This window comes from Hyaena hyaena, unplaced genomic scaffold, assembly GCF_003009895.1.
Source record: "Hyaena hyaena isolate Hyena2069 unplaced genomic scaffold, ASM300989v1 scaffold_192, whole genome shotgun sequence".
NCBI lineage: Eukaryota > Metazoa > Chordata > Mammalia > Carnivora > Hyaenidae > Hyaena > Hyaena hyaena.
This window is the reverse complement of record NW_024080825.1, coordinates 2,192,901-2,220,121: the sequence shown is the minus strand read 5'-3', so window position 1 is coordinate 2,220,121 and position 27,221 is coordinate 2,192,901. Positions and strand designations below refer to the sequence as shown.

At 41.2% G+C, this 27,221-nt stretch overlaps 1 protein-coding gene across 2 annotated transcripts in view; it reads right to left on the bottom strand.

Annotated features, from left to right (window-relative positions):
* The window catches only part of SCN8A (sodium voltage-gated channel alpha subunit 8), a 122,982-nt gene that overhangs the window by 81,964 nt on the left and 13,797 nt on the right, over positions 1-27,221 (bottom strand). For both annotated transcript variants that reach the window (XM_039241351.1, XM_039241350.1), the window contains exons 2-5: positions 14,138-14,256; positions 12,078-12,167; positions 11,311-11,439; positions 9,410-9,501 (exon numbers count right to left, since the gene is read on the bottom strand). In XM_039241351.1, coding sequence (XP_039097282.1) covers positions 9,410-9,501; positions 11,311-11,439; positions 12,078-12,167; positions 14,138-14,256 — 430 coding nt within the window. The remainder of the gene's footprint in view (positions 1-9,409; positions 9,502-11,310; positions 11,440-12,077; positions 12,168-14,137; positions 14,257-27,221) is intronic.

Sequence of the window (27,221 nt, the reverse complement as noted above, 5' to 3'; positions counted from 1 at the left end):
AACTAAGTTATACCACTACTTGTGTGACCTGAGCAATTTGCCTAATCTCTTGGAATCTTAGGTTTTTCATCTTTAAAATGGGAGTAATTGTAGTTGAGTATCACAGGGCTGTTGTGAGGATTAAGCATGATTCATTTAAGCACTTAACACAGCACCTGGTACACAGCAGAGACTCAAATGTAAATTATTTTCGTCTGAACCTCAGTTGACTCATCTATAAAAAGGTATTTACAAAACCCCTCACTGGGCTGTTGTGAGGTTTAGATAAGGTAATAAATGTAAGATAAAATACCAAGTACAGTACCTGGCACTTGACACTTGGACGCTATCATTGTTACATATCCTTTGCCCTCCTCAGAGATATGACTGGATCATGATACTACACGGCTAGCCTCGTACAGTGATCTAAGTCGGGGTATGGACATGATTTTTTTTTTTTTTTGCGGTATTTTGCAAGTAACCACTTAGAATTTTCAAAGTTGCATTTGATAGTTTTCTATCCAAGTCCAATAATAATAATTCATGCTGTGAGAAGCACAGGATCTGGCATGAAGCATGCACTTTATATATATATATAAAATGTATAATATATACACATATCCTTTTAAGTTTATTTATTCTTGAAAGAGAGAGAGATAGAGTGCATGTAGAGGAGGGGCAGAAAGAGAGGGAGACTGAGGATCCGAAGTAGCCTCTGCACTGACAGCAGAGAGCCTGACACGGGGCTCGAACTCAAGAACCATGAGATCATAACCTGAGCCAAAGTTGGACGCTTAACCCACTGAGCCAGCCAGGCACCCCTCAGTTAATATATTTTTATTGAAAGAGCAAATGAATAAGAAGTTTTCTTTCCTCTCACAATATAACCTGAAAGGATTCTAAGATAAATGAAAGAAAAAAGAGCTATACATTAAGACTGCAGAGATATAAAAGTGTGCAAGGCCTGTGCTTTCTTATGGAAAAGACCTTCCGTGAAGATTGTGGCTACCAAAAGGATTAGGAAAAGCTTGCCTACTTTCAAGACACAGGACACAGGACATTTCTAACCTGATTGTTTCTCCTCATAAGGCTGTGCAAAAAGAGCACTAGATAGGGAATCCAGAAAGCAGGAATTCTGGTCTTGGCTCAGCCACTAGTTATGACCCACTGAACATCAGAACACATTCGAGCTTCCACCTAGTCTCTTCTTCCCATATACAGAGTGTTGATAAACACAGGAGTATGTGGCACTGGGCAGTGGAGGGAAAAATGAAGAATCTTCTTTAAAAGTCTTTAAAAATAAGGCAGAGATCTTTATTTTTTTCAGATTAAGTAGCTGAAATTTCAGCCTTTTATTTGAAGGCCCCAAGAAACTATATCATAGACACACAGGCAAGTAAGAAGATACTGGTGGTATAAAAGAGGAGGCAACCGTCAGGATGTGAAAGTTGTTGCAGTATTATGGGCCTTATTTTCCTAAGTTGCTGAGGCACAGGAAAGTCCTTCATTGTATTTGGCTTGATTGAGGCGGGTCTATACTGGGTCAACAACTCAATTCTAGGTTCCTAAAATTATACAGCTCTGTTTTCAAAGTCAAACCATGATTAAAAAAAAAAAAAAAAATTATTTTTTTATTTGTTTTTTTATTATTTTTTTTTTTTCTTTTTTTTTTTTTTTTTTATTTTTTTTTTTTTCCCTTTATTGTTTTTTTTAATTTTTTTGTTTATTTTGGTTTTTTTTTTTAATTCTTTTTTTTTTTCTTTTTTAATTTATTTTTTAATGTTTTTTTATTTTTTTTTTTTTTTTTTTATTTTTTTTTTTTTTTTTTAAAATTTTTTTATCTATTTTTTTTGGTTTTTAATTTTTTTTTTAAATTAAATTTTAAAATCCTTTTTATTTTTTTATTTTTTTTATTTTTTTTTTCTTGGTTTGGTATTTTTTTTTTATTTATTTATTTATTAAATTAAAATTAATTTAATTTTTTAAAATCTTTTTATTTTTTTTTTTTTTTTATTTTTTTTTTTTTGGTTTGGTATTTTTTTGTTTTTTTCTTGTCTTTTTGTTTTTTTTATTCCCTTTTTCTTTAATTTTGGTTTTTTTTTTTCTTTTTTTTTTGTATTTTTCTTTTTTTTTTTTTTTTTTTTTTTTTTGGTTGTTTTTTTTTCTTAATTTCTTTTCTTTTCTTCTTGTATTTTTTTTTTTTTTTTTATTTATTTATTTATTTATTTATTCATTCATTCATTCATTCATTCATTTTAAATTTCAAGCTGTTTTAAGTTTATTTATTTTTGAGTGTGGGAGGAGGGGCAGAGAGAGAGGGAGACAGAGTATCCCAAGCAGGCTCAGCATTGACAGCAGAGAGCCAGATCTGGGGCTCGAACTCACAAACCATGAGATCATGACCTGAGCCAAAGTCAGATGCTTAACCGACTGAGCCTCCCAGGCACCCCTCCTCCAGGAATTTAGAATGGACAAGAGATAGTCCAGTAGTGCTTTCAAGTGTAAAGAATGATAACATAAATTTGGGAACTAAGTGGTAGCCTTATTCTGTCATTATGTTAGGATACGTCTGAGAAGTAAAGGCAGTTAGTAAGCTAAGAGATAGAAAAAGGAAATGGATGCATGGAGAGAGAAAAAAAAAAACATTAGACAAAGTACTTCCTGGTATCTGGAGCTTTCTGACTCTGCATTCTGGTTTCACTGGCTTCCAGAAGCCCAAGAGCATCCTAGCCCTTAGATTCCCTGAAGTACTCATATATCCTTTCACTTGCAACCAAAGATGTTCCACTAATATACTAATCATACACGGAACTCATCACTTTCCTGGGAATAGACCTAAATGCTCTCAATCAGCTGGTTTCAAATCTTTTCTCCATAACCCAGATGTCACTGCTGAAGAAATCTGTAAACATGAGTCAAGAAAGCAAAAAAAAAAAAAAAAAAAAATTCAAGTGTTTTGTTTTGAAGCCTAAGGTTTAGATCAACTCCCTGGTGAGAGTTCTTTCAGCTTTCGAGAAGTTTAAAGTAGAAACTTAAGTTGGAAATGGCATTTAGGTATACAGGTGATCACAGAAACAAATCTCAATTAAGCAACAATAACCACTAATAACACTACTGATGGCCGTCTACAAAGTTTACTCTCCAAGATTCTCATCCAGGTCCCACAGGAAGAAAGGGGAGGTGATGTGATGTTAGCAACCTGAGGCAGATGCAGAATTACACGGCACTACTAAATGTAAATGGTCACTGGATCATTTGGCCTCAGCCAAGACTCTTCTTCTTTCCATTAGGGCCCATGATGGTGAATGGCCATACTTGTAGAAATCAGTGCCAAGTTAGGGAGATGGTGCTATCAATGCATGCATTTCTTTTTCTTTTCCCCAGTTTTATTGAGAAATAATTGACATACATCACTGTAGAAGTTTAAGGCGTACATCATGATGTGAAATGTGAGATGACTATGAAATGATTACCACAGTCAGTTCAGCTAACATCCATCTTCTCATGTATACACAATAAAAAGGAGGAAAAAAGGAAACAAAGGAAAGAAAATTTCCTTGTGATGAGAACTCTTAGGAGTTACTCTGTTAACAACTTTCCTATATATCACACAGCAGTGTTAGCTATAATTATCATGTTATTCATTCCATCCCTAGTACTTATCTTTCTGTTATAACTGGAAGTCTGTACCTTTTGACCACCTTCTTCCAATTCCTCCCACACACTCTCCCTCCGGTACCCACAAATTGTATCTCTTTTTCTATGAGTTTGTTTGTTTTTAGATTCCACACATAAGTGAGATCATACATTCCTCTGTCCAATTTATTTTACTGAGCATAAATGCCTTCAAGCTCCGTCCATGTTGTCGCAAATGGTACGGTTTTCTCATTTTTTATACCCGAATAATATTCCATTGTGTGTGTGTGTGTGTGTGTGTGTATGCGTGTGGGTGTGTGTGTGTATCTATATCTATTTCTATATCCATATCTATTTCTATATCTATATATCTCACAACACTATTGATGCATCCGTGGACACTTTGGCTGTTTCCATGTGTTGGCTATTGTAAATAATGCTGCTATGAACATGGGGTGCAGATATCTTTTCTGAGTTAGTGTTTTCGTTTCCTTTGGATATATTCCCAGAAGTGGAAATGCTGGATCATATGGTAGTTCTATTTTTAATTTTTGAGGATCCTTCATACTGTTTCCCATAGTGGCTGCACCACTTTACTAATCCCAACAATGTGCAAGGGTTCCCTTTACCCCATATTCATGCCCAGTGTTTGCTCTCTCTTGTCTCTTTGATGATGGCCATTCTAACTTATGTGAGGTGCTATCTCATTATGGTTCTAACTTGCATTTCCCTAATGATTAGTGATCCTGAGCATCTTTTTACATACCTGATGGTCTTTCACATAATGTATTTCTTGAGCTCAAGCTCTACAGCCTTGCCAGCAGCAACTGACACGCTCCAGTAAATGCAGCCAGGCCAAAGCACTTCCTGCTATCACCAACACAGGTCACTGAAGTATGAAGCTGCTGGCAGAATTTCTGACCTGATGCATGTAAGAATGGAAAATGCCACTGTGCTGGCTGTGAGGAGAAGTTGCCTTGCTTCTTCTACTGGCTCACAATGCCACACACCAGAACCAGCAAGATACTGACTGAAAACTGATTATCCAAAACAGAGCAGAATGCTCCTTCAAACAACTCCTACACAACAGAGTGTGCAACAGAAGCCACGTGGGGGCAAATTGGACAGCAAGAACTTTTGGAAGAGGCTAACATTAACTCGCACTGGGATGTGTCTGAGCAGAAGCAGTTAAAACATTTACTGTAGATCAAGAAAAGACAGCTGGACCCAACGTACAGAAATGTCAGCTACCAGGGAGGAAGTTGGGACATTTAAAGAATTGTGAGAAGCAGGTGAGGCCTCTAGGTCCAAAGGCACCTCTGAGCCTCCTGTCACCTTTGGTGGCATCCAGCCATCCCCTGAACAAATGAACAAAGCCTGCTTCTGTGCCAAGTCCAGAGAAACCAGCTTTGCATGCTGGGATCAAAATCTTTCACCATGCTTATGCCAGATTATAGATAAAGTAAATTTCTATTTCCTGATTCGTGGCTGAAAAATCTAGCTGGTTTGAAGCAACGCGAGCTAATTCTACAAAACTCACACAGGCCTGGGCCTCAAGAGGATTAACAAGCAGTTCTCACTCCAGGGGAAATAAGTTTCCCCAATTCCCAAAGTCTGGCTTGGTCCAGACAAGTCCTAGGGTAAATTTGTGCCAGGCCAATTTTCTCGCTGCAGGTTCAAACCTCACAATGATATTCATGATTGGGAACAATTTGGGAGAGACCTGGAGGCATGAGATTTATGTACTTATGACCAGATTTATATCACAAAGTCTTAGCGAAATTTAAACTAGCTCCCAAAGGTGGATTGGTGGGACCCTATGAGACTTCAGTGTTTCCTCACTGAGGGCCACTGTGTTAAACTTTAGCTATTCTTTTCTGAGAGGCAATGTGGGAGAAGGAGAAATATGAAAGCAACTGGATTAATAACTAGAATACTGTAAAGGAAACAACGAGGCTAAATATAGTCTGAAAACACTTCCTATCCCCCTTCACTGTGCAGCAGAAATTGTCATATTCATAATGCACACATTTAAAGAAAATGGTTTCTTTGTGAATATGGGGGTGGGAGGAACAAGGGCCCATCATTTTTCCTACTTCTTATCTGATACCACAGGTAAGTAGAGAAAGTAACAGAAATGAAAGCCCAGGAATGAAAAATCAAAGAGAAAAGTGATCAAGAAATTACAACTCTAAAGACAGCAAAATGATATTAAACTAGTTTGGGCAAAGAGAGAGGTGGTGCTTTTCAGGAGTCACTGAAATGATGGTAGAAATGAGAAGCAACTGGCGAGTAAGGCCTTCCCAACCCATTTTATTTACACCATTCAATGCCACTCTCTAGGAAAACCCTCAGACACCTGCTTTGAGATGTCCGCCCTACCTCTGGGCAGATCGGTCCTGGGGCATGTGGCCAGAGCATGGAGAAGATGAAATCACTCAGAAGCTCATTTTTCTGCTTGGGCCCCAAATGAATATAAAACAAAAACAAAATTTTAAGACAAAAGTCTCCACGTAGTGGACACTTCAGTGTCAAGTTGAATCTGGCAAATTCCAGACCAAAGAAAATGTAGAAAGGGTCTCTTTCTGTAATGGACCCTTCCAGGACACAGTTTGCAAGCACTGCTCTTTAAGCCAAGCTCTCTGAAGCAAAAGGGAAACCATGTGTGATGCATGTCTAGGTCTTGAGTCAGAAAATAAAAAGGGTCAGAATGTGGGTTTGGTCTTTTCTAAGCCACAGGAAGGCTCTAAATCAAAGCACCTCTTATCCAAAAGGCTGGAGCGAACGGACGCACCGCACTATCCCATCTCCTGGGAGTCCTGACCATCCTGACACATCTAAAATATCTACTGAAGGTGCTAAGGGGGAAGGCAGTGTTGGCCCAGGTGAGTGGCGAATTCTCCAGGAAAGGAAGACTCTCATGAAGGGAGCTGGGGGTTTCGGGGGATCTTGCAGACCCCACGTCAGTTCTGTGCTTGCTCTTGCTGCTGTTTCTCCCGTCAAGCTGGGAAAAGGAAAAGGCAAAGAGATGAATCCCACTGAAGTGATCCAGGAGAAGACTTGGTGTGCAAGACAGTGGCTTTCGCAAAGAGGGAACTGAGGCCCGGCTCTACAATGGAGGAAAAAAATGACTGAGATTTCCAATCAAGAAATGGTGTCAGGTCTACTGACTCATACAATGGTATTCCCACCTTGACAGGAGACTGGGTAACAGGCAGGTAGGAACATGGCAAAGCCCTCTATAAGTAGTGCAGGGGGTGACAGGCTTTGGGATAAAAAGTCACACTTTAATTCAAGTATCAATTATACCACTCACTGACAGAGATCTATTACTGGCTTTATAATCCCTTAAAGTTCTTCTCCATCCCAGTTAACTTTGCAAAGCCAGCTCGAGTCGAGGTGCTTCTAGAAACAGGAATCAGGAATCTATTTCAAATCATCCAGCTGAGGTCTAAACCCTGACCCAAACCCTTTCCTTGAGTTTAGGCTTCTTCTTTAAAATAATAATTGCTACACTAAAATCATTTATGGAGCCCTACTAGTGTTTGTAAATACTAGAGACATGTGTTTATAAATATATTTTATAGATAGGTTGATTGATTAATGGTAAGGCTAAATAATGCGGGACCAGTCAAGAGTTATCCTGTAAAAATGCTGTGGTCAGAAGTTATCCATACAGCAGAGTCAGAAGCTAAGAGCTAGACCAGAGATAGCATCTGCTGCCCTAGTTAGTGAACAGAATGCAGCTTTCCAATTTAATTCTGGAAGAGAAGTTTCAAGATCACAAGAACATAAAGAGACAGATGCCTTGCAGAGTACGTTGGGGGAAGTGAGCAGAAAACATAGGATCATATTTAAAAGAGGCCAGAGAAGAAAGAGAGCAAAGGAAATATGAAAGTAAAGACTTGGTACTCCAGATGCCTTAAAAAGTAAGACAAGGCCTGCCTAAGGGTTAAGCCACCATCAATGAGCTGCATGAGGCTGCCCAGAGAATGAACTGTGCTTTCTGTCAAACGGATGTAAAATGGCTAGGAACCGAACCTTGATTAAGTCAGGGTTGTAGTTTTTAGCCAAGAACATACTCTTTTTTTTTTTTTTAAATGTTTGTTTATTTTTGAGACAGAGAGAGACAGAGCACGAGCTGGGGAGGGGCAGAGAGAGAGGGAGACACAGAATCCGAAACAGGCTCCAGGCTCTGAGCTGGCTGTCAGCACAGAGCCCGATACGGGGCTCGAACCCACGAACCGTGAGATCATGACCTGAGCCAAAGTCAGACACTTAACCGACTGAGGCACCCAGGTGCCCAAGAAGAATATACTCTGATTGACACCCAGCCCCTGGTTGATAAGGAGAAAGCTCAAATTGCCAAATAGAAAGGTATTCATTTTTGGTCGGGCCCGAATTTACTGGCCCACTTCATGGCCCAAATTTGTAAATGGAGAAACTGAGGTTTATCTTCCTTGGGGTTCTCAGAAAGCCACATTCCAAGCCAGCCTTCTCCAGGATTCTACCTTTGTGCTTCCCTCTCTCTGTGTCTGATATTTAGATAAAGTTGAAAGGGGGAAGAGAGGAGTATTTCTGAGTCAGCCACAAGAAGAGCCACGTGATACCAGGAACAGGATGCCTCTGTTCTTCATGTCCCTGTTCCGACAAGACTGCACTAAAAAGCCTGGTCTCTTGGGAGTCTTCCCTGAAAACCCCTGAACACCACTAAAGTCCAACCAGCAACCGCACAGTCTTGATTTCTGTCACTTTACTGCCAGTATATCTCAGGCTCGCAAGACTAACTAAAATATCTTCCATTCCAGATTTTGAAAACCAGTCTTTAAAAAAAATAGTTACGCACTACTCGGTAGTAAGGATTGAGATTAAATTAAGGATCTTAGCTTGGGGTCCACAGATGGGTTTCAGAGGGGTCTGCAAACTTTCCGCTGATCCTCGAAAGGACCCAAACCACTGGGCCAGCTCAACCAGGACCAAAAATAAAATGGCAAAAATTACAAAAAGACTGTCAATTAACTACCTCTCAACCACCCACGGATTCCTTTTTTTTCTTCTCAAGTTTCTGTCCTTTCTGTTGGCCCACACATTCAGATGTACGTCTCTTATCTTACCTTGGATAGCTTTTACCAGCATCTGCACAAGCTCTCGTTGGGATTTGTGTTTGCAAATGGTCTCTGAATGTACATATAGCAGATGTCCACTGGTTCTTACTCCAGTGAAACAGATAGCGACAGAATGTGATAGACAGTGATTCTTAAATTTCAGTTCCCTAACTCCAAGGCTCTTCAATTTGGCTACCACACTGGACTAGTCAACGGGGTAAGTCTCTTCTGTGGTTAAACAATTCCATTAACACAGTAACAATAGAAGTATAGTTCATTGAAGAACATCCCATCCGCAAACCATGCGACAGGAAGGCTAGAAATTGCAAGCAATGGGATGCCAGTGAATGCTAAAATTACTGTAATTCCATGAGGCCAGGAAGCACAGGATTTACGTTCAGAGAGACGGCTAGCTCTGTGACAATTTTTTTCAGAGAGTGTAAGATCCAAGTGATGTTTAAGCACGTGCTTCGTCAAAGCGTGGAATGGGGGCTGCATGCCTGGCAGAAGCGCTGTCGCTGAAACTGCCTTAGGACCGACAGGCCACCCCGGAGGCCGTCTCCCGGGAAACACATGCGGAGTGCAAGGCCATACCAATTGTGCTGACGCCAGCTTTAGGATGTGGTGAACAAATGAATGGAGGGGAAGGAGAAGATGAGGCGGCCGGTCTTGTGTATAAAATTTCTCACCTGGAATTACAGAGATAGTTTTCAAAGCTCGCAGAACCCTGAATGTTCTCAGCGCTGAGACATTGCCCAGGTCCACAAACTCTGTCACATATCTGTAGTAAGGGAGGTCACACACAGACACAAATGACAAACACAGGCACGAACACAGAACACCGAAGGGAAAAAAAACGAAACCACAACAAAACAAAAAGTACAATACGTCACGTCAGGGCCCTAACCCCACACCTAACACCAACCCCGGGCCATCTTACCTGGGATTACCGAAATAGTTTTCAAAGCCCTCAGTACCCTGAAAGTGCGTAGAGCTGAAACATTGCCTAGGTTTACAAACTCTGTTATATACCTGCAGAATCAAACCAAAGTTAACTTGTAATGGTACCACCGGGCGAGGGTTTGACAATGGGGGGAAGAAAGGGTCTTACATACAAGCTATGACTTCATTTCTTTTTATTGGTGAAAAAGAAAATTTCAAACCATGAACACTTAATTTTTTTCCAACTGGGCAAGGAGAATTCAAAAGAACATCTGAAAGAACTGATACATCCGGGAGGTTCCAGGGGGTTTACTCTCTTAATCAGCATCGTACTGTGGAGAACCCGATCAGAGGGACTACTCTGTCCACTCATTACGTTTAGTAAAAAGGAAGGCTGGGAGGTAACAAAGGCTCATGTCCCCAAGCTTTGCGAACAATTTCTTAGAAAAAGGAGACACATTTGTGCAGCAGAATCCCCATAAAAACAAATTTACATTAAAGCAACTCCGTCATTGACAATGGCCAACCGTGCCTAAATGCCTCTATACAGGACTTATCCAGGAGTTGTATGCGAATCTTTGCAGTCGTGCCTACAGATGAAGCTGTAGCCTGTGACATACAAAAGCAGGACTCAGGATCAGGGGGTCAAAGCAAATAGTGTGTTAAGTGCCCATTTTGTCACCAGCTCTGTGCCTATCAAGGGCACTTAAATTTTTAATGAACACCAATGTGTACTCATAATGTTGGAAAGCTAGAAATTGCCTTAATATAACAGAAAGTCAAAGTTCCGGTTTCAAATATCCAATGGATACCATTCATTCATTCATTCATTCATTCACATTTTCTAGTTGACATACATCTTTCTGATGCTCAGACCCGTATATATACAAACACATTCAACCTTTCACACATCTGCATGCACACACGCAGCCTATACAACACCCTTATACCCTGCTATGCCAGAGAGTGCTTTCCCAGCCGGAAGATTAAAAATAATAAAGTCTGTTATAACTCTTCTATCATCAGCTAAATTTCCCAAAGAGATACATGTTGTTAAAGCAACACAATTACCAAGGGCAGCTAGCAGACTAGTGGGAAATTATACTATTATCTGGCAATAGTTTGAAGTTCTGGTCAGCACTTCCTTAGGAAGTAACCAGTTTGGATATCCTGGCTCGTGTTTTAACTCTCAAATGTGCTCTGAAGTCCCCACCACCTGGGCCAGCTGCATGAAATTACATGTGCTAGAACACCCCGGAAATGGATTTTCAGCTTAATTAAGGTTTACATCTAAAACATTTCAAGTCTTCACTAAGGTTCTCTAGCAATAAGTGTGCAAACCTCGGTCTGTGTTACGAGGGGGAAGGAGACATGAGAGCAAGTCAGTGGAAAAATCGCTTCCTACTTGCGGTTCTAGTGGTAAAGCCTTGGCTTACCTTCTCCTGGACAGACATGCTACCACTGCCAAGACCGCCGAGCCCTAACGAGCAAGAATCACGGGGATGAGCCTGTATGGCCTCACATGGTTACCCATCAACTCTGTTTATAGCTGGTCACACACGCACACTTACCAACACAGCCAGGCATGCAGCCACATGTCCACAACCATTCCCAGAACATCAGTCAATAAGGAAGGCAGACAACTTACGCCATCATGATGACACTGAAATCTAACCAGTTCCATGGATCCCGTAAAAAGGTAAAGCCATCTATGCAGAAACCTCTCGCAATGATTTTCACTAGTGATTCAAATGTATAAATCCCTGTGAATGTGTACCTGTCAAAGAAACGGATAGCTTGAGGTAAGTTCTGAACAGGCAGAAACTCGACATGAATCTTTTAAGGTAATGGTGCCTGAAGTGTGGCTGCAACTGATGAGAGACAAAACAGAATGGGTGCAGCCAGTGCAGCAGGAAGAAAGGCAGGGGGAGAAAGGGATGCTTTGAAGGAAACTTACTGAAACACAAAACCAAGTACAACTTTGGAACGCTATACTGGGTGCCATCTAGTAGGTGATCATTGTGAACCAGGTGAGGAGGCCCCAGAGCTATTTTTAATTTTAGACGAGTCAAAAAAAAAAAAAAAGGAAACCTCATGTTGGAGAAGAAGGCAGTGCCATGAGGGACTAACTGATGGCACAAGATGGCACTGGGGCAGCAGGCTGAAGGTGCTGGCCAGCACAGCCGAGGGTGGAGGTGAAGGGCAGTAACTTCCAGAGCACATCTGCTCTTTCTAGAGTTCACTTCTAAGGATATTTCCTAAATTCCACATGTTTCCTCCTCACTCTCTGTGAAGTAAAGAGTGGGGGGAAAAACAATTTTTTCCCCTTAATGTTTAAACTGTGCAAAGCAAGATTCAGTGAGTAGAAACCCTTAATACAAAGCAAGCAGACAAATAAATAAATGAGCTACTTACTCCACATTCTTCGACCATTCAGGAGGGTTACTAAAAGTCATGAATACACAGTTGGTCAAAATAGTGCACATAATGATCATGCTAAATACTGTAGAAAAGAGTCAAGGGAGAATAACAAAAATCGGGCCTGTTTTCTTCCTCAGAAAGTAAACGCATTTCACACTGGGTATCATGAGAATTAAACTGGTAACCTGAAAGGAGACAAAGCACAGAAGACAAGGAAAAGGCGAGGTGATAATGAAAACCACCGTCCACACAGAATGCCACCGTATGTGTCCACACCTGACCAGAGAGCTGTGGGTGGACACAGTGGGACGGCCACTCTCTTCCAAAAGGGCTGTCACTGCTCTACTCCTTTTGGGTAAAATGCTCCCCGCTCTTGCCACTTTAGCCTCAGCTATGGAATAAGCCTCCAAATACCTTCATACGCAGTAACCAGAAATCTACCAGTCTACCAGATGCCCAAAGTCATCAGGGGAGAAACTACATTAAGTCGAATCTGTATTAGTCAGTACTCATTTATTAATTTATCTTGCATAACTACTTACTTGAAAATCTACATGCAATTAATGACTTATGTTGAATTTTACTGGAAGTACAGTTATGGACACAACGTTATGTTAGCTTTGGGTTTAGAACGTAGCGGTTCACTTTTTTCCCTCGTTCGCCAAAGGGCCGAATTGCCCTTGGGGGGGCAACGCTACAGCCGTTATGTGTGGCATTTGCATGATTTGGGAAACCAGTTATGGCCTGTTGGGGAAGGATTTCAGGGACATCTGCACCGTCGTACCCCTAAAAATTAGATAATGGGGTAAATTCATCTGATCATTTTGAAAGTGCCCTGGAATGTTTATGGGTAACAAACACTTCTGTTGCCTTTTCAGTCCATCCAAGATTTTTCTCAGCCCTTTCTGTTCTTGTCTACTGAGAAAAACTCCTGTAGGTCAGCATGTGAGTTATTCAAACTCAAACTGTCACTTGAACAAGCAGAGAAGCCATATCTCATTTGTTGCTAACTCACTCTCTCTTGCTAATGGTATTCACCATCTTCATTCTGCTAACAGTTATAAAAACAAAAAATACTTCTTACAGCTGGATTTTTCTTCACTATAGTTTGATTTTTCTTCCAGGAATAATAACAGAAGACAATGTCTCCTGATCCAGCAAAAAGGGAAGAAGTCCACTGTGCATTATTTATTCCTTATAAACCTTTAGATTTCAGAACTATGTTACTTGTAAACCACAGATTTCAGAATCAGGCTGCTAAATTCTTAAGTGTTAATAAAATGTGGCAAAAGCTTAGCAAACCAATTTGCCAAAGTTGTAACTACTGGCTTCCTCATCTTTCCTGGAGGACACACTCCCCTTGGGAGCACAGGGCTAAGTACTGACACATTAAACACCAACCATTAAATTTAAAGTTATGCAGAGTAGCTAAACCTATCACATAATTTTTCATCTGTCAAATGCTCTCCTATATTCATAAGATAAAAAATGTCAGGCCACATGAGTAAATTGGCATTTTTTGTTTAAGGGCAGTAAAAATACCAGAAAGACTCGTATCAGTCTTACAATCTAGATCCAAACCTCTGTACTGAGGAGGCTGTTTAATCTGAGAAACTGTCTCAGACACTTTCCATACTCGTTGCTCAAGAAATCAGAATTATTCAACGCAGATCTCTAAAGCATTCATTCAACTATCTGTGCTCAAGAAGCAGCTTTTCAAAAAATTCTAACATCGGACTTCCATTAAGAACTGAATCATATACCTCAGGATAAAATTACTGAAGTCTGAGCACTTTTAAAAAGTTACAGGTTACCATGTTAATTTGTCTGTCTTCATGATGCCAACAAAATTCCAGACTCCCATGATATCATCCTAGGAAAAAAGAATTTGCTGGAGCTCTGCTCAGGATCCGGTGGAAGTTCACTCGCACTTCTGACCGGGGAATTAGTCTACACTAGTGATAAAATATTTAATATACAATTTGATTGTCAAAGTTCAGAAACATATACCAGTGAGCATGCAATTCTGCATTCCACATTTGCAAAAAGGATATGAATGTATCAAAATTTTAATAGCTATTCTTCTTATCAGGTTAAAAGGACTTAAAATGTACAAGGCAGGCGTGGCACTAAATCTGAAGAGAGTTTTCCCTCTGTTTAATACTACAAAGGTCTGTGGAGAAAGAAAAAGAGAAATGATTAAAGCATGGGAATTAATCACCACATGAAACAACATTTTTCTAGGCAAGAAATAAATACACTCAAATGTACTCATACTTTTGACTTCCCAATTTGGTTTCTAAGGCAAGAAATCTTAAAGCTCCCTATCTTTCTTTCCTTCACCTCCCTCCCCTGCCCTGCCCCAGATTATATACATAATACACAGTGGGCACTGTCTTAGTTTCATACATTTCTGTAAATTTCTTTCCTTCTTTCAGAAATAAGCCATTTGAATTATACTGGGGCTATATCTACACCAGCTCTGGACAAGATACTGAAGTTCACAAATATTCCTTTACTCAACGAATGTTTCCTAAGTCCCTACTATGTTCCAGACAATGGTCTAGGTGCTTGGGAAACAGCACAAGACTACCATGGTGTGGGGAGTTTATATTCTAATGGGGAAGACAGACAACAAATAAAAAACACAAGCGTGGTAAGTGCTGTGGAAGAAGGAGGAAGATGAAGGAAGAAGAGACGCAGACTACTGGGGTCAGGGGATGAGTAAACAGAGAGGTGACAGTTTTAAAGGATGTGGTCAGGGTAAGCCTATTGAGAAAAAAGATAGAAGCAAAGACTGGAAGTAAGTAAGAATAGTTCTTCATTCCACCAATATACACCTACCAAGTCTATCTGCTTTTTTAACTTGAACATTTTTTTTTAACGTTTATTCATTTTTTGAGAGACAGAGACAGCGTGAGCAGGGGAGGAGCAGAAAGAGAGGCAGACACAGAATATGAAGCAGGCTCCAGGCTCTGAGCTGTCAGCATAGAACCTGACGCGGGGCTTGAACTCATGAACTGTGAGATCACAACTTGAGCCGAAGTAGGACGTTTAACCAACTGAGCCACCCAGGTGCCCCAATTCTATCTGCCTCTATTTTCAGTCTATTTAAGAGCCTCTATTATCAGTCTTATCAAAATCATTCAACCATATTTCCCGCCACGAATCTTCCTGTCTGGCCAAACTAGTACATGTTACAGTAACTCATAACTCTGGCCTTTGTTCACACTGCTTGTCCCACCTAGAATGTTTTTCTTGTCTCATGAATTAAATTCAATCAAAATACTTTTGAGCATCTACTTTGTGTGAAACTCTAGGTTAAAAAACTATATAAAATTGTACTTTTAGAGAAGACATATATGTGAACTAGTAATTATGATGCAGGGTAAATACAAAGTTCATTAACAAAAATATGGGTAACGTATGAGAGGCAGCGGGAGGGAGAGTTTTTTCTCCCTTTAGGTAGAGAATGAAAGGGAAGACAGTGAGCTGGATGGTGTTCACAAAGGAAGGTAACTAGTATTTGGAAGGCTGTTTTTTGTCCCCCTGTGTTTATTTATTTATTTTGAGACCGAGAGTGCAAGCGGGGGAGGGGCAGAGAAAAAGGGAGAGGGAGAATCGCAAGCAGGTTCTGTGCTCGGTACGGAGCCTGATGCGGGGCTCGATCTTCCGAACTGGAATGACCTGGGCTGGTATCAAGAGTCAGATGCTTAATTTGACGGAGCCACCCAGGAGCTCCTGGAAGGGGTATTAAAGGATAAAAGGGGAAAGGCTGGCAGGTAAAGAGCGAAAGGTTGGCAGGGAAAGGGAACAGCATAGTATGTACGGAGGCTTAGTAGCACACAACTGTGGGTTGTTTTCGGGGGAATGACAAGTAATTCGGGGTTGTGGGAGGATCAACAGGAAAGGAGTGCAGCAGACTGTGAAGCTGGAGGTGCAGGGGTCCCACTAGACTGAATTCCTGAGGAGACTAGGCCAGTGGCAAGTACAGAGCACTAGCGTCTCACTGTGCAGGTGAGAGAGCAAATGGTCAAATGTTGGCCATTTTAAGTAGACCTTTTAAAAAAGGTAGGGTAATACATGCTTGTAATTGCATACAAGGCACAGAAGACTTAAGTTTTATCTCACTACCCAAAGATAAGCTTTGCTGCTTATACATCTTTTTTTGTATATCTTCTCAGAACTTTACTGTGTAAATACAAGCACACAGATATAGCCTTAAAAAGACTCTCTTTCTCTCTTCGATGGGATTGTACTATAAATACTCTTCTGCACCTTGCATTAAAAAAATGATCCCCCACAAAGAAAAGCCCAGGACCAGATGGCTTCACTGATGAATTCTACCAAATGTTTGAAGAATTAATACCAATCTTTCGCAAACTCTTCCAAAAAAACAGAAGATGACACACTTCCCAGCTCATTCTGTAAGGCCAGTATTGCCTTGATACAAAATTAGACAAAGATATCACAAGAAAAAAAACAACTCTAGACTAACATCCCTTATGAATATAGATACAAAAGCCGCAACAAAATACCAGCGAACTGAATCCTGCAGCATAGAAAAAGGATTATCTGACTCGATTTCAGCTCAGGTCATGATCTCATGGTTCATGAGATTGAGCCCTGTGTTGGACTCTGAGCTGACCGCACGAAGCCTGCTTGGGATTCTCTTTCTCTGCCCCTTCCCTACTTGTTCTCGCACATTCTCTCTCTCTCTCTCAAAATAGACAAATAAACATTAAAAAAAGGATTATACACCATGATCAAGTGGGATTTATTCCAGAAATGCAAAGATGTGAAAAATAAATGTAATGCAACATATTAATTAAAAAAAGGACAATAACCGCATGATCATCTCAACAGACACAGAAAAAGTATCTGACCAAGTCCAACACTTTTTCATTTTTTTAAGTGTTTATTTTTGAGAGAGAGAGAGAGAAAGAGAGAGAGAGAGAGAGAGCAAGAAAGGGAGGGGCAAAGAGAGAAGGAGACACAGAACCCAAAGCAGGCTCCAGGCTCTGAGCTGTAAGCACAGAACTTGACATAGGGCTTGAACCCATGAACCATGAGATGATGACTAGAGTTGGACGTTGAACTGACTGAGTCACCCAGGCACCCCCAATGCTCTTTCATAATAAAAACACCCGACAAACTAGAAATAGAAGGGAACTTCCTTAACCCGATAAAAAGTATCTGTGAAAATTCCACAGCTAACATCACATTTAATGAAAAGACCGAAAGCTTTCTCCCCAGGAGCAGGACAAGAGAAGGATGCCCCTCTCACCACTTGTAGTCCACACTGTACTGGATGTTCTAGGAAAGGCAATTAAGCAAGTCAAACAATTTCTATTTTCAGATGAAGTGATCTTGTATACAGCTAACTCTAAGGAATACATAAACACAAAACTATTAGAGCTTATAAACAAGTTCAGCACAGAGTCAAGATAAATATACAAAAATTAGTTGTATTTCTATACATTAGCAATAAGCAATCCAGAAATTAAGAAAACAACTCTATTTACAAGAGCATCCAAAAGAACAAAATACCTAGGAATAAATTTAATAAAAGAAGTATAAGACTTGTACACTGAAAACTATAAAACATCATTAAAAGAAATTTTTGAAACACCTAACCAGTGAAAAGACACCTTGTACTCAGGGATTAGAAGACCTAATGTTGTTAAGATGGCAATATTCCCCAAACTAATCTACAAATTCAATGCAATGTCAATCAAAATTTCAATGGCCTTTTTGGGCAAAAATTAACAAGTTGAAAAATTCATATCCAATTCATATAGAAATGCAAGGGAATCAAAAGAGCCAAAACAATTTTGAAAAGTAAGAACCAAGTTAAGGACTCACACTTCCCTGTTTCAAAGCTTACTACAAAGCAATAGTAATCAAGACTGTGGTATTAGCAGTGCACCCAGGTGGCTCAGTCAGTTAAGCATCTGACTTTGGCTCAGGTCATGATCTCACAGTTCACGGGTTTGAGCCCCGTATCGAGCTCTGTGCTGACAGCTTAGAGTCTAGAGTTCCCTTTGGATTCTGTATCTCTCTTTCATTCTCTCTGCCCGCCCCCCTTTCTTTCTCTCTCAAAAATAATAAATAAACATTTAAAAAAAAAGACTGTGGTACTAGCATAAGGAGAGCCGTATCTATCAACAGAACTAAGAATTCAGAACTAAACCCATACATGTATGTTGATTGATTTTTCAAGGGTGCCAAGGCCATTCAAAGGGGGGCAGCCTTCAATAATCAGTGCTGAGACTATTGGGTAACCGCATGCAAAAGAAAGAATCCAGACTTCTACTTCACAGCTTATACAAAAATTAACTCAAAATGGATTGAAAACCTAAATGTAAGAGCTAAAATGATAAAACCCTTAGAAGGAAACAAAAGTGTAAATCTTCACATCTTTGGATTAGCGATGGTGTCACACTTGTGACACCTAGAACACAAGCAACCAAATTGAAAGGAGAAAATTGGACTTCATCAAAATTCAAAAGTTTGTGCAACAAATGACACTATCAAGAAAGTAAGCAAGCAAACAAACAAACAAACAAACAAACAAACACAGAATGGGAGAAAATATTTGCAAATTGTGAATCTAATAAGGATGTAGGAGCCAAAAGAGAAAAGGACTCTTAGGACTCAACAGCAGTAGAGAGACAATCTAGTTTTGAAACAGACTAGAAAAAGTAGACAAATGCACAATAGACACACAGAAAGATGTTCAACATCATCAGTTATTAAGGAAATGCAAATAAAACTACATGAGACAGTTCTTCACACCTACCAGGATGAATATAATGAAAGACAACAACAATACAGAAAAGACCAAGTGCTGGCGAGGATGTAGAGAGATTAAAACCTTCATGCATTACTGGCGGGACTGTAAAACAGTGCAGCCACTTTGGAAAACAGTTTGCCGTTCTTTAAAAGTTAAACACAAAGTTACCATATGACTCAGCAATTCCTCTCCTAGGTATATGCCCAGAAGAACTGAAAACAGGTATTCACACAAAAACTCATCCACAAATGTTCATTAAAACATTATTCAAAATACTCCTAAAGCAGAAACGACCCTAATGTCCAACAATGATGAGTGAATAAACAAGATGTGGTCTATCATTATATAATGTGATATTATTCAGTCTTTAAAAGGAATAAGGTTTATATACACATTACAACATGGATGAACCCTGAAGACATCATGCTAAGTGAAATAAGACAGACACAATAGGACAGATATATGATTCCACTTCTACAAGGAACTGGGAATAGGCAAATTCACAGAGAAAGAAAGTAGAATGGAGTTTACCAGGGGCTGGAGGAGGGGAAATGGAGAGTGACCATTTAATGGGTATAAGTTTCTCTTCGGAATGATGAAAAAGCTCTGGAAATGGATGATGGTGATGGTTGTACAGCACAATGGATATATCTACTATCACTGAACTGTGTACTTAAATTTAGTTAAGAGGTGCCTGGGTGGCTCAATTGGTTAAATGTCTGACTCTTGGTTTGGGCTCAGGTTGTGATCTCAAGATTTCATGAGTTCAAGCCCTGCCTCAGGCTCTGTGTTGGCAGCACAGAGTCTGCTTGGGATTCTCTCTCATTCCCTTTCTTTCCGCCCCTCCCCAACTCGTGCTATCTCTGTCTCTCTTAAAATAAACAAACTTTATTTTATTTAAAAAATTTTTTAGTGTTTATTTATTTATTTTTTACAAATAGTTTATTGTCAAATTAGTTTCCACATAACACTCAGTGCTCATCCCCACAAGTGTGTTTCTCCATGCCCCTCCCCCCTCCCCCCCACATCCATCAGTCCTCAGTTTTTGTCAGCATTCAAGAGTCTCTCATGGTTTGCCTCTCTCCCTTTCCCCCACCATTTCCGCCCTTCTTCTCCCCCTTGTTCCTCCGTCAAGTTCCTCCTAATCCTCCTATACGGGCAAACATATGATATTTGTCCTTCTCTGCCTGACTTATTTCGCTCAGCAGTGTTTATTTATTTTTGAGAGAGATAGAGAGAGACAGAGTGTGAGCAGGGGAGGGGCAGAGAGAGAGAGGGAGACACAGAATCTGAAGCAGGCTCCAGGCTCTGAGCTGTCAGCACAGAGCCCAATGTGGGGCTCAAACTCATGAATGGTGAGATCATGACCTGAGCCGAAGTCGGATGCTTAACTGACTGAGCCAGCCAGGCCCCCCCATAAAGAAACTTTTAAAAATTAAAAAAAAAAAAGCATGATAAATTTTATATTACATCTATTTTACCACAATAAAAATACATACATTATTACCTGAAGCATGCCCAGTAAGGTGTTATTGATAAATTTTTAAGAATCAGCTTTATTCCAAGCCAAATAGTAGAACTAAAAATAGTAATAACTAAAAGTAGTTCCTAACCCATTCTGAAGTTCAGAGTGGTTCGAGGAACTTTTTGGAAACTAAAGACATCTGGGCCCAGGAAAAAGGAAAGAAAGAAATAAATTAAGGATTATACATGCCACACCATGGGTGAACCCCGAAAATCCTGACAAGGATTCAGACACAAAAGGCCACATATTGTAGGATTCTCTTTATGTGAAATGTCCAGTACAGGCAGATCTATGATAGAAAGTTGGTCAGTGGCTGCCTAGGGTGGGATGGAGAGGGGAAAGGGGGAGTCCCTGCTAATGGATTTCACTGGGGTGACAAGAATGTTCTGGAATTAGATAGGGTGACAACTGTACAACCTGTGGATAAGAAACCAATGAAATGCACATTTTAAAATGGCGAACTGTCTAGCTTGTGAATGACATCTCTGTAAAAAACACACCATGGCAACAAAACAATGAACCATTTTAAGAAGTGTAAGACATATAAAAACAGTCTAAAGAATGATACCACTAACACCTATGACCCCTCAGGAGCTGAAGAGCTAAGGCCTTACCAATACTGCTCCTTCCCACACTCTCTCCAAATACATCCCCTCTTCCCAGAGGGAAGGCATGATTTTGAATTTCATTCTGAGGTCCCACTTTTTAATGAAATACTCCCAATGACTCTGAGCTCTCCCTTTTCTGAACTCTTTTTTTTTTTAAGTGTATTTATTTTGAGAGAGAGAGAGAGAGAGAGAGAGAGAGAGCACGCACACAAGTAGGGGAAGGGCAGAGAGAAGAGGAGAGAAATCCAAGCAGGTTCTGCACTGTCATTGTGGAGCCTAATGAGGGGCTTGAACTCACCAACCACGAGATCTTGACCTGAGCTGGGGTCGACTGTTTAACTGAGTGGGTCACCCAGGCACCCCTTCTGAACTCCTTTTTATGCTTGGATTTTGTGCCTTTCATTCTACTCTAAGTTGTCGTCATCGTCGTTGTCGTCGTTGTCTTCTTCTTCTTCTTCTTCTTCTTTTAACCCTTCTTTCCCTGCGCTCCCCCCACAGTTACCCCTAAAACTAGAGGGCAGGAATCAATCTCACACTTCCTCCTGTGGTTCCAGAAGAACACTCAACCCATGCCACGCACTCCTAATAAACAGCTGCTGACAGATTTTTTTTTTTTTAAAAGATCCTTTCTTCTCATCTTCTATTCTTTCCTTTCCTAATCTTGCAGTCACGCCTTTCTCTCCCAAGTAGAAAAGCGGTGCTGAGACTGAGCCACATACATTCTGGAAATGCTAGTTCACCATCCCTAGGGTTTGAGACCACACTGCAGTAACGTTCTTCCTGTTACCAGGGCCCACTGGCCGCAGCAGGGCACGCGGCAGGAAAGCCCAATCCTAAAAGCAGGAGGTAGCGGTAAACCCAGGGTTAGGCTGAAAACAGGTCAAAGGCCGGGTCGTCCGTATTTTGGCTACCCAAAGCAACAAAGACCCTGGGGCCTTTCCTGAAACCCCCTCTCTGAAGCCCTTGTATGTTTCTGTTTCTATAGCAACTCCTTCTATGAAAATGCCAAGCCTTTGAAATAACTCCCCATTCAACCTCCTAATATTCCCGTGATGTATGGCTGAAGGAGGGATTATTATCCTCTGTGCATCTTACAAAAGCTTAGGAGAGGGACACCACCTATCAAAGGTCATTCAGCCCAGAGCAGTATATTATGCCAAGTTTAGAGCCTCTTTACGGCTTCTACAGTGCCAGATTGAGAGGCGGTTTAGTGGCAATCTGGCAGGGAATGAAACCGGTGTGGGGGATGGATTCTCTGGTGAATGAGAAATTCGAGCCCCTGGGGTACACTACAGAAAAGCCTAAGCAACAATGAAAGACGCGCTGGCCCAAGTCCCAGGATCTAAAAACCACCTGGCCGGGCCTTGACGAACTCACCCACCTGCCTTAGAAGAAGACAGGGAAGAGGACTTTGAAGAGTCACGTACGTTGCGCCTTCCATTTCTCTTATCGTTTAGTTTGATCGTGGTGGAAAGACAGGTCTGGAGGTACCACTGAAGGTACTTCCTCTCTCAGAGTCAGCATCTGCACATTAATAAATCTCTGGCGCCTGACTGATGAACAAATGCTTGTGTGCGTGTGAGGTGAGGGACAAGAAGAAAAGGCAAAAGAGAAGGAAACAGTAAGAGACTGAAACTGTTAGCCTCGGTTGAAGAAAAATCAGGAGGCAGCTGGGATCCTGAACTAGTAAGAGTTGGAGAGGAAAGCAGGAATCTTCAGTGACTTTTAAAAGTATGGCTTTGCAGGTATATAGGCTTTATTAAGAATGTTTTATGTGTGAAGTAGAAATTTCATAATTAATTTGGGGTACTAAATACTGCACATATAATAAAAACAGTTTATCAGCACTCCTTTCTAAATACTTACATCCCAGATCTTCATCAAGTTTAAAAACAAGGTTTTTTTTCTATTCAAAGAGAAACAGGCATATAATCTGCACTAACCTGCTTGAACTGAAGAGGAATCCTCCATACTTCAAGTAGCGAGTTGTATTACAATAAAACATACTTTTCGTTAAAATAATTAGATTCATGTATACTTAATTTATATGTATTTGCAGTTTTTCCTAACTGCATATTTAGCATAAAACAAGATGGTGTTTGGACTAAGACAAATTCTCGGAGCTTAGGAATCTCCCTTTTGACATTGGTCCCTGCAGTGCTTACATGAGAAACAGAACAGTATATATCAGGGGTCAGCAAATTTCTCTTGTGAAGAGCCACACGGTAAATACTGTAGGCTCCGTGGGCCACGTAGTCAACTCGATCTTGCCCCTGTGGAGCAAAAGTAACCTCAGACAATATGTAAACAAGTAAGAGTGGCTGTGTTCCAATAAAACTTTATTTGTGGACAAGGAAATGTAAATTTCATGTGATTTTCACACATCACAACGTATTTTGACTTTTGACTTTTCCGTAACCATTTAAAAATGCACAAACCCTTGTGAATTCATAGGCCACACAACAGATGGCAGAGACGACGTGACCCACGGGGCATAGGCGATTGATCCCTGTTATACACTAACACCAGTTCCGGGCCTAGGCCAGACTGGCTGCACAGGAATGATGTGAGTAGCTTTTTTTAAAAAATGCAGATTCACAAGTCCCACTGCAGAGGTTCTGATTCAATAAGCGGCAGAGGAACCTGTGCTCACCAGGATTTTGGGAAACACCAGGTCACCTCCCAGGTCCCTAAAATGGTGGAGTTTCAAAACACTTAGGTTCTCCCGCTTCAACTGCCCCTACCTAGCTGTGAGGCCTGGACTGCATCTCTCTGGATCTCACTTTCCTTGTCTACAATATGAGAGAGAGGGCTGCCTGATGGGCATGCCCAGGTCCTTTCCTGCTCTGACATCTGTGACTCTATGACTTAGAAAATATGCAGAGGCATCCAAGTTTAAGTGCAACAAAGCAGCAGGCCATACTTTCGAGGAGAAAGCCTATTATTATTTATTCTTTCACATTAAATACTGGTAGAACGCTCCTGAATTGGTTATTTTGCTCCTTCATGGGATACTCTGTCAAGTTCAGGGTCAACAGCATCTGATACCACCCTGAGAACTATACTTACGTGGGCGGGGGGAAGCGTGGAGCAGCCCCACGGCAGAGCTGCACCACAGGCCGCGTTCCCTGCTCTGTCTGCCAGGCTTTTGTGCCCTGCTCTTGGTGGGACAGAGAATACAAGAGAGAAAATAAATCAGCCTGACTAAAAATGTATATATTTAAAGCATGTCCCATGCCTGGCTACTAAAATCTCAGTAATCATCATTACACTGCTGATGAGAATCCAGAAAAGGACATTCATCCCTTGTTCAAAAACACTGGATTCTTCAAGGCCCAGGATGAGTGGAAAGGACACCAGGCTTTGGATTCTTACAGGAATACTTCTTAAGCAAAGAATAACTTGGTGTCCATGAAGTCCAATAATATTTTGCCTAATCTGTCTTAAATTAGATCTTTATGAAGTAAATGAATTAAAGGGAAAATTGAAATTGAATTGTGGTTTACTGCCCCAGGGGAAATATCAGTTTATAAAAACAGCCACTGAATGCGTTTCAACACAAGGCCCATTAAGAGCAGTAGAACAGCTCTTAACGAGTTATGGCTTGGAGTATTAATAACTGTGTCATGCCGACATAAAATGAACCTTCTGAAAAGCACAGGCTTTGCATTTCTAATTAGCAACGTGGGGCTTGGCATGCAGGACGGAGGGGCTTTACCACTGCTAATTCAGGCTAAGATGTATTCTCTTCGGGGTCTACGGTCAGGGGAAGGAATGCTGTGCAAGAGCAGGTATGAGTGTGTTCCTACACACGCCACGCAAATCCCAGCATACTGCAAATGCAACACCATACACATACGCAGTCACCAAAGCACTGCGGTGCAGCTGATTTGTTAGCGTGTCCTCACCATCACCCCAGGATCAGATGATATACAAGAAGTATAGATTAAAATAGTAACGGGTGCACACATACGAAAGGACGTTACAGAGAAGAGTGCTCAGTGCAGGCTGGACTACCTCACAGAACAGAAAGCTGCTTAGAGAGAGAGGTTTACTATCCGGCCCTGGGTTGGCTGTGGGACACACGTGGCCCAGAGAGTGGCTTTCCACTCAACCCAGTTCTCCCTCTCCTGTGAGGTCATCATCTCAATTAGGGCAAAGGTAACCTGCAGGCACCTGACAACCTGGCTATAATGAACACCCAGGGCTGAGATTGAGCCAGCAAGAGGGCAGTTGGGAACCAATGTCCTTTGAGTCTATCTAGCCACAGCTGTTACTGACACTGACTTATGACTGTCTCTCAAAGTTTGGGTCCTAAGTGTTCACTGTTTTGGTCTCTGAAACTGCCCAACCCTCTTGTTTTTAGCTGACTTCTCTAGCCTTAACTTCTTGCTTGCCTAAACCTAACATAGATACCTTACTCTGCCAGACCTACGTACCTTCTGTACCAGGCAACTGGTCAGTTTGACTGACAGTAGTTGTTAGCTCTTTTCTGCCTAACTACAAACTGTTAATTCTGGTAACTTCTAGCAGGGGCAAATCCTCTTTGCCTATTGCTTTCAGAGTGTGCAAGCACAGAGTGCTATTCATCCAATCATAATACGAATATAGCTGATCTGCAGGGCAGCTACAGCAGTAGTAACAGCAGTAGTCAGGGGTCCTCTAGTCAACGGCAGCTTGGCATTCACTTTTGAGTAACTAATTGTCGAGCCAATATGGCAGGCAACAAGCAAATGCCCTCTCAAAGTTTCCCTGTTTTAATAAAGTTAAATATAATGCTGAATCCAAACAGGTTCCAGGGGCACCTGGGTGGCTCAGTCAACTAAGCATCCAACTCTGGCTCAGGTCATGATCTCACAGTTCGTGTGTTTGAGCCCCACGTCAGGCTCTGTGCTGACAGCTCGGAGCCTGGAGCCTATTTCGGATTCTGTGTCTCCCTCTCTCTCTGCCCCTCCACTGCCTGTTTCCTCTTTCTCTCTTTCTCTCTCTCAATCTCTCTCTCTCTCTCTCCCCCTCTCCCTCTCTCTCTTTCTCTCTCACAAATTATCTTAAAAAAAATTAAAAATACAAACAGATTCTACTTCGGACCAGGAAGCTGTTCAGAAATAAATAACCTGTACTGTCAAAACAACTACATCACGTTGAAAAGAGTCCAGATGCCTTTCTTAATCCTAATCTGCTTTAGTGGGCCCCTCAAGTGAAATCACAACTTTAGTCTCAACGTGCCTCAGAGAAGGCTCCGGCAAAGGCACAAGTGGCCTCAATTTCCTCAGTACCTGTGTCCTGGTGCTAAGCTGCCTTTAGAAATACTGAACTAAATCAGGACATGAGACATGGACAAATTTTGTTTTGCCTTTAGGCTTGTACTTCCGTTTGAACTATGAATATTCAGAGTCCTCATCTTCCAAGTCTCCATTCCACTATACTGAGGACTGAGCAAGAGAGATCTCTAAATCCCATATTTATGTTTTTATTGCTTTTGGCCATTGATAATTGTGCCTATGAGCTTATCTTCTGAGCAACACTGAGCATGCATTGAGCAGTTACTATGTGGCAGGCACCCCACTGAGACGTCTATACAGTATCTGCCACAGAGCAATGGGTAGGTCCTATTTTACAAAGGACAAAATGGAGGCGGAAAGGTCAGATGACTTTCCCAAGACCATAGAATTGTTTATTAAGTGGCAAAACTTAAAATTGAACTGAGGCGATCTAACGCCAGAGCCTCTGCTCTTAACTGTCATACCAAGCAGCAATTCTGAAAAGCTTCAAAACAATCCAACTCCTCACTTCACAGATGAAAAACCAAGCAGAGAGAGCTCTGTGCACACTGTAACCACAGAGCGGAAGGCTCCGAGGGCCCAGGTCTCCTGGCGTCTGGCCCTGAATGCTTTTCGCCACCCCGAGTCATCTGGTCCAATCCATGGGTCAGGGAAGGAATCTCTTACTTAATACCTTTAACTCTGGCAAAAAGTAATGCCTCTGCATACGCTTCAGAGATCACAGCAGCTGGTGAGGGTCTTGTTCCCCAAGTTAAGATGGATGAGGGTAATGCTGGCGCCACATCTATCCATGGCTTCCCTATTTTCCAGGTGCTTCTGCATACACGTTCTCATTTGGTTTTGACCTTGTAACCTCGTGGCCTCCAAGCCACATTTGGAGCAGCGGACACCCTGCCCGCGCACATCCCGGTCACAGGAAGCCGCACC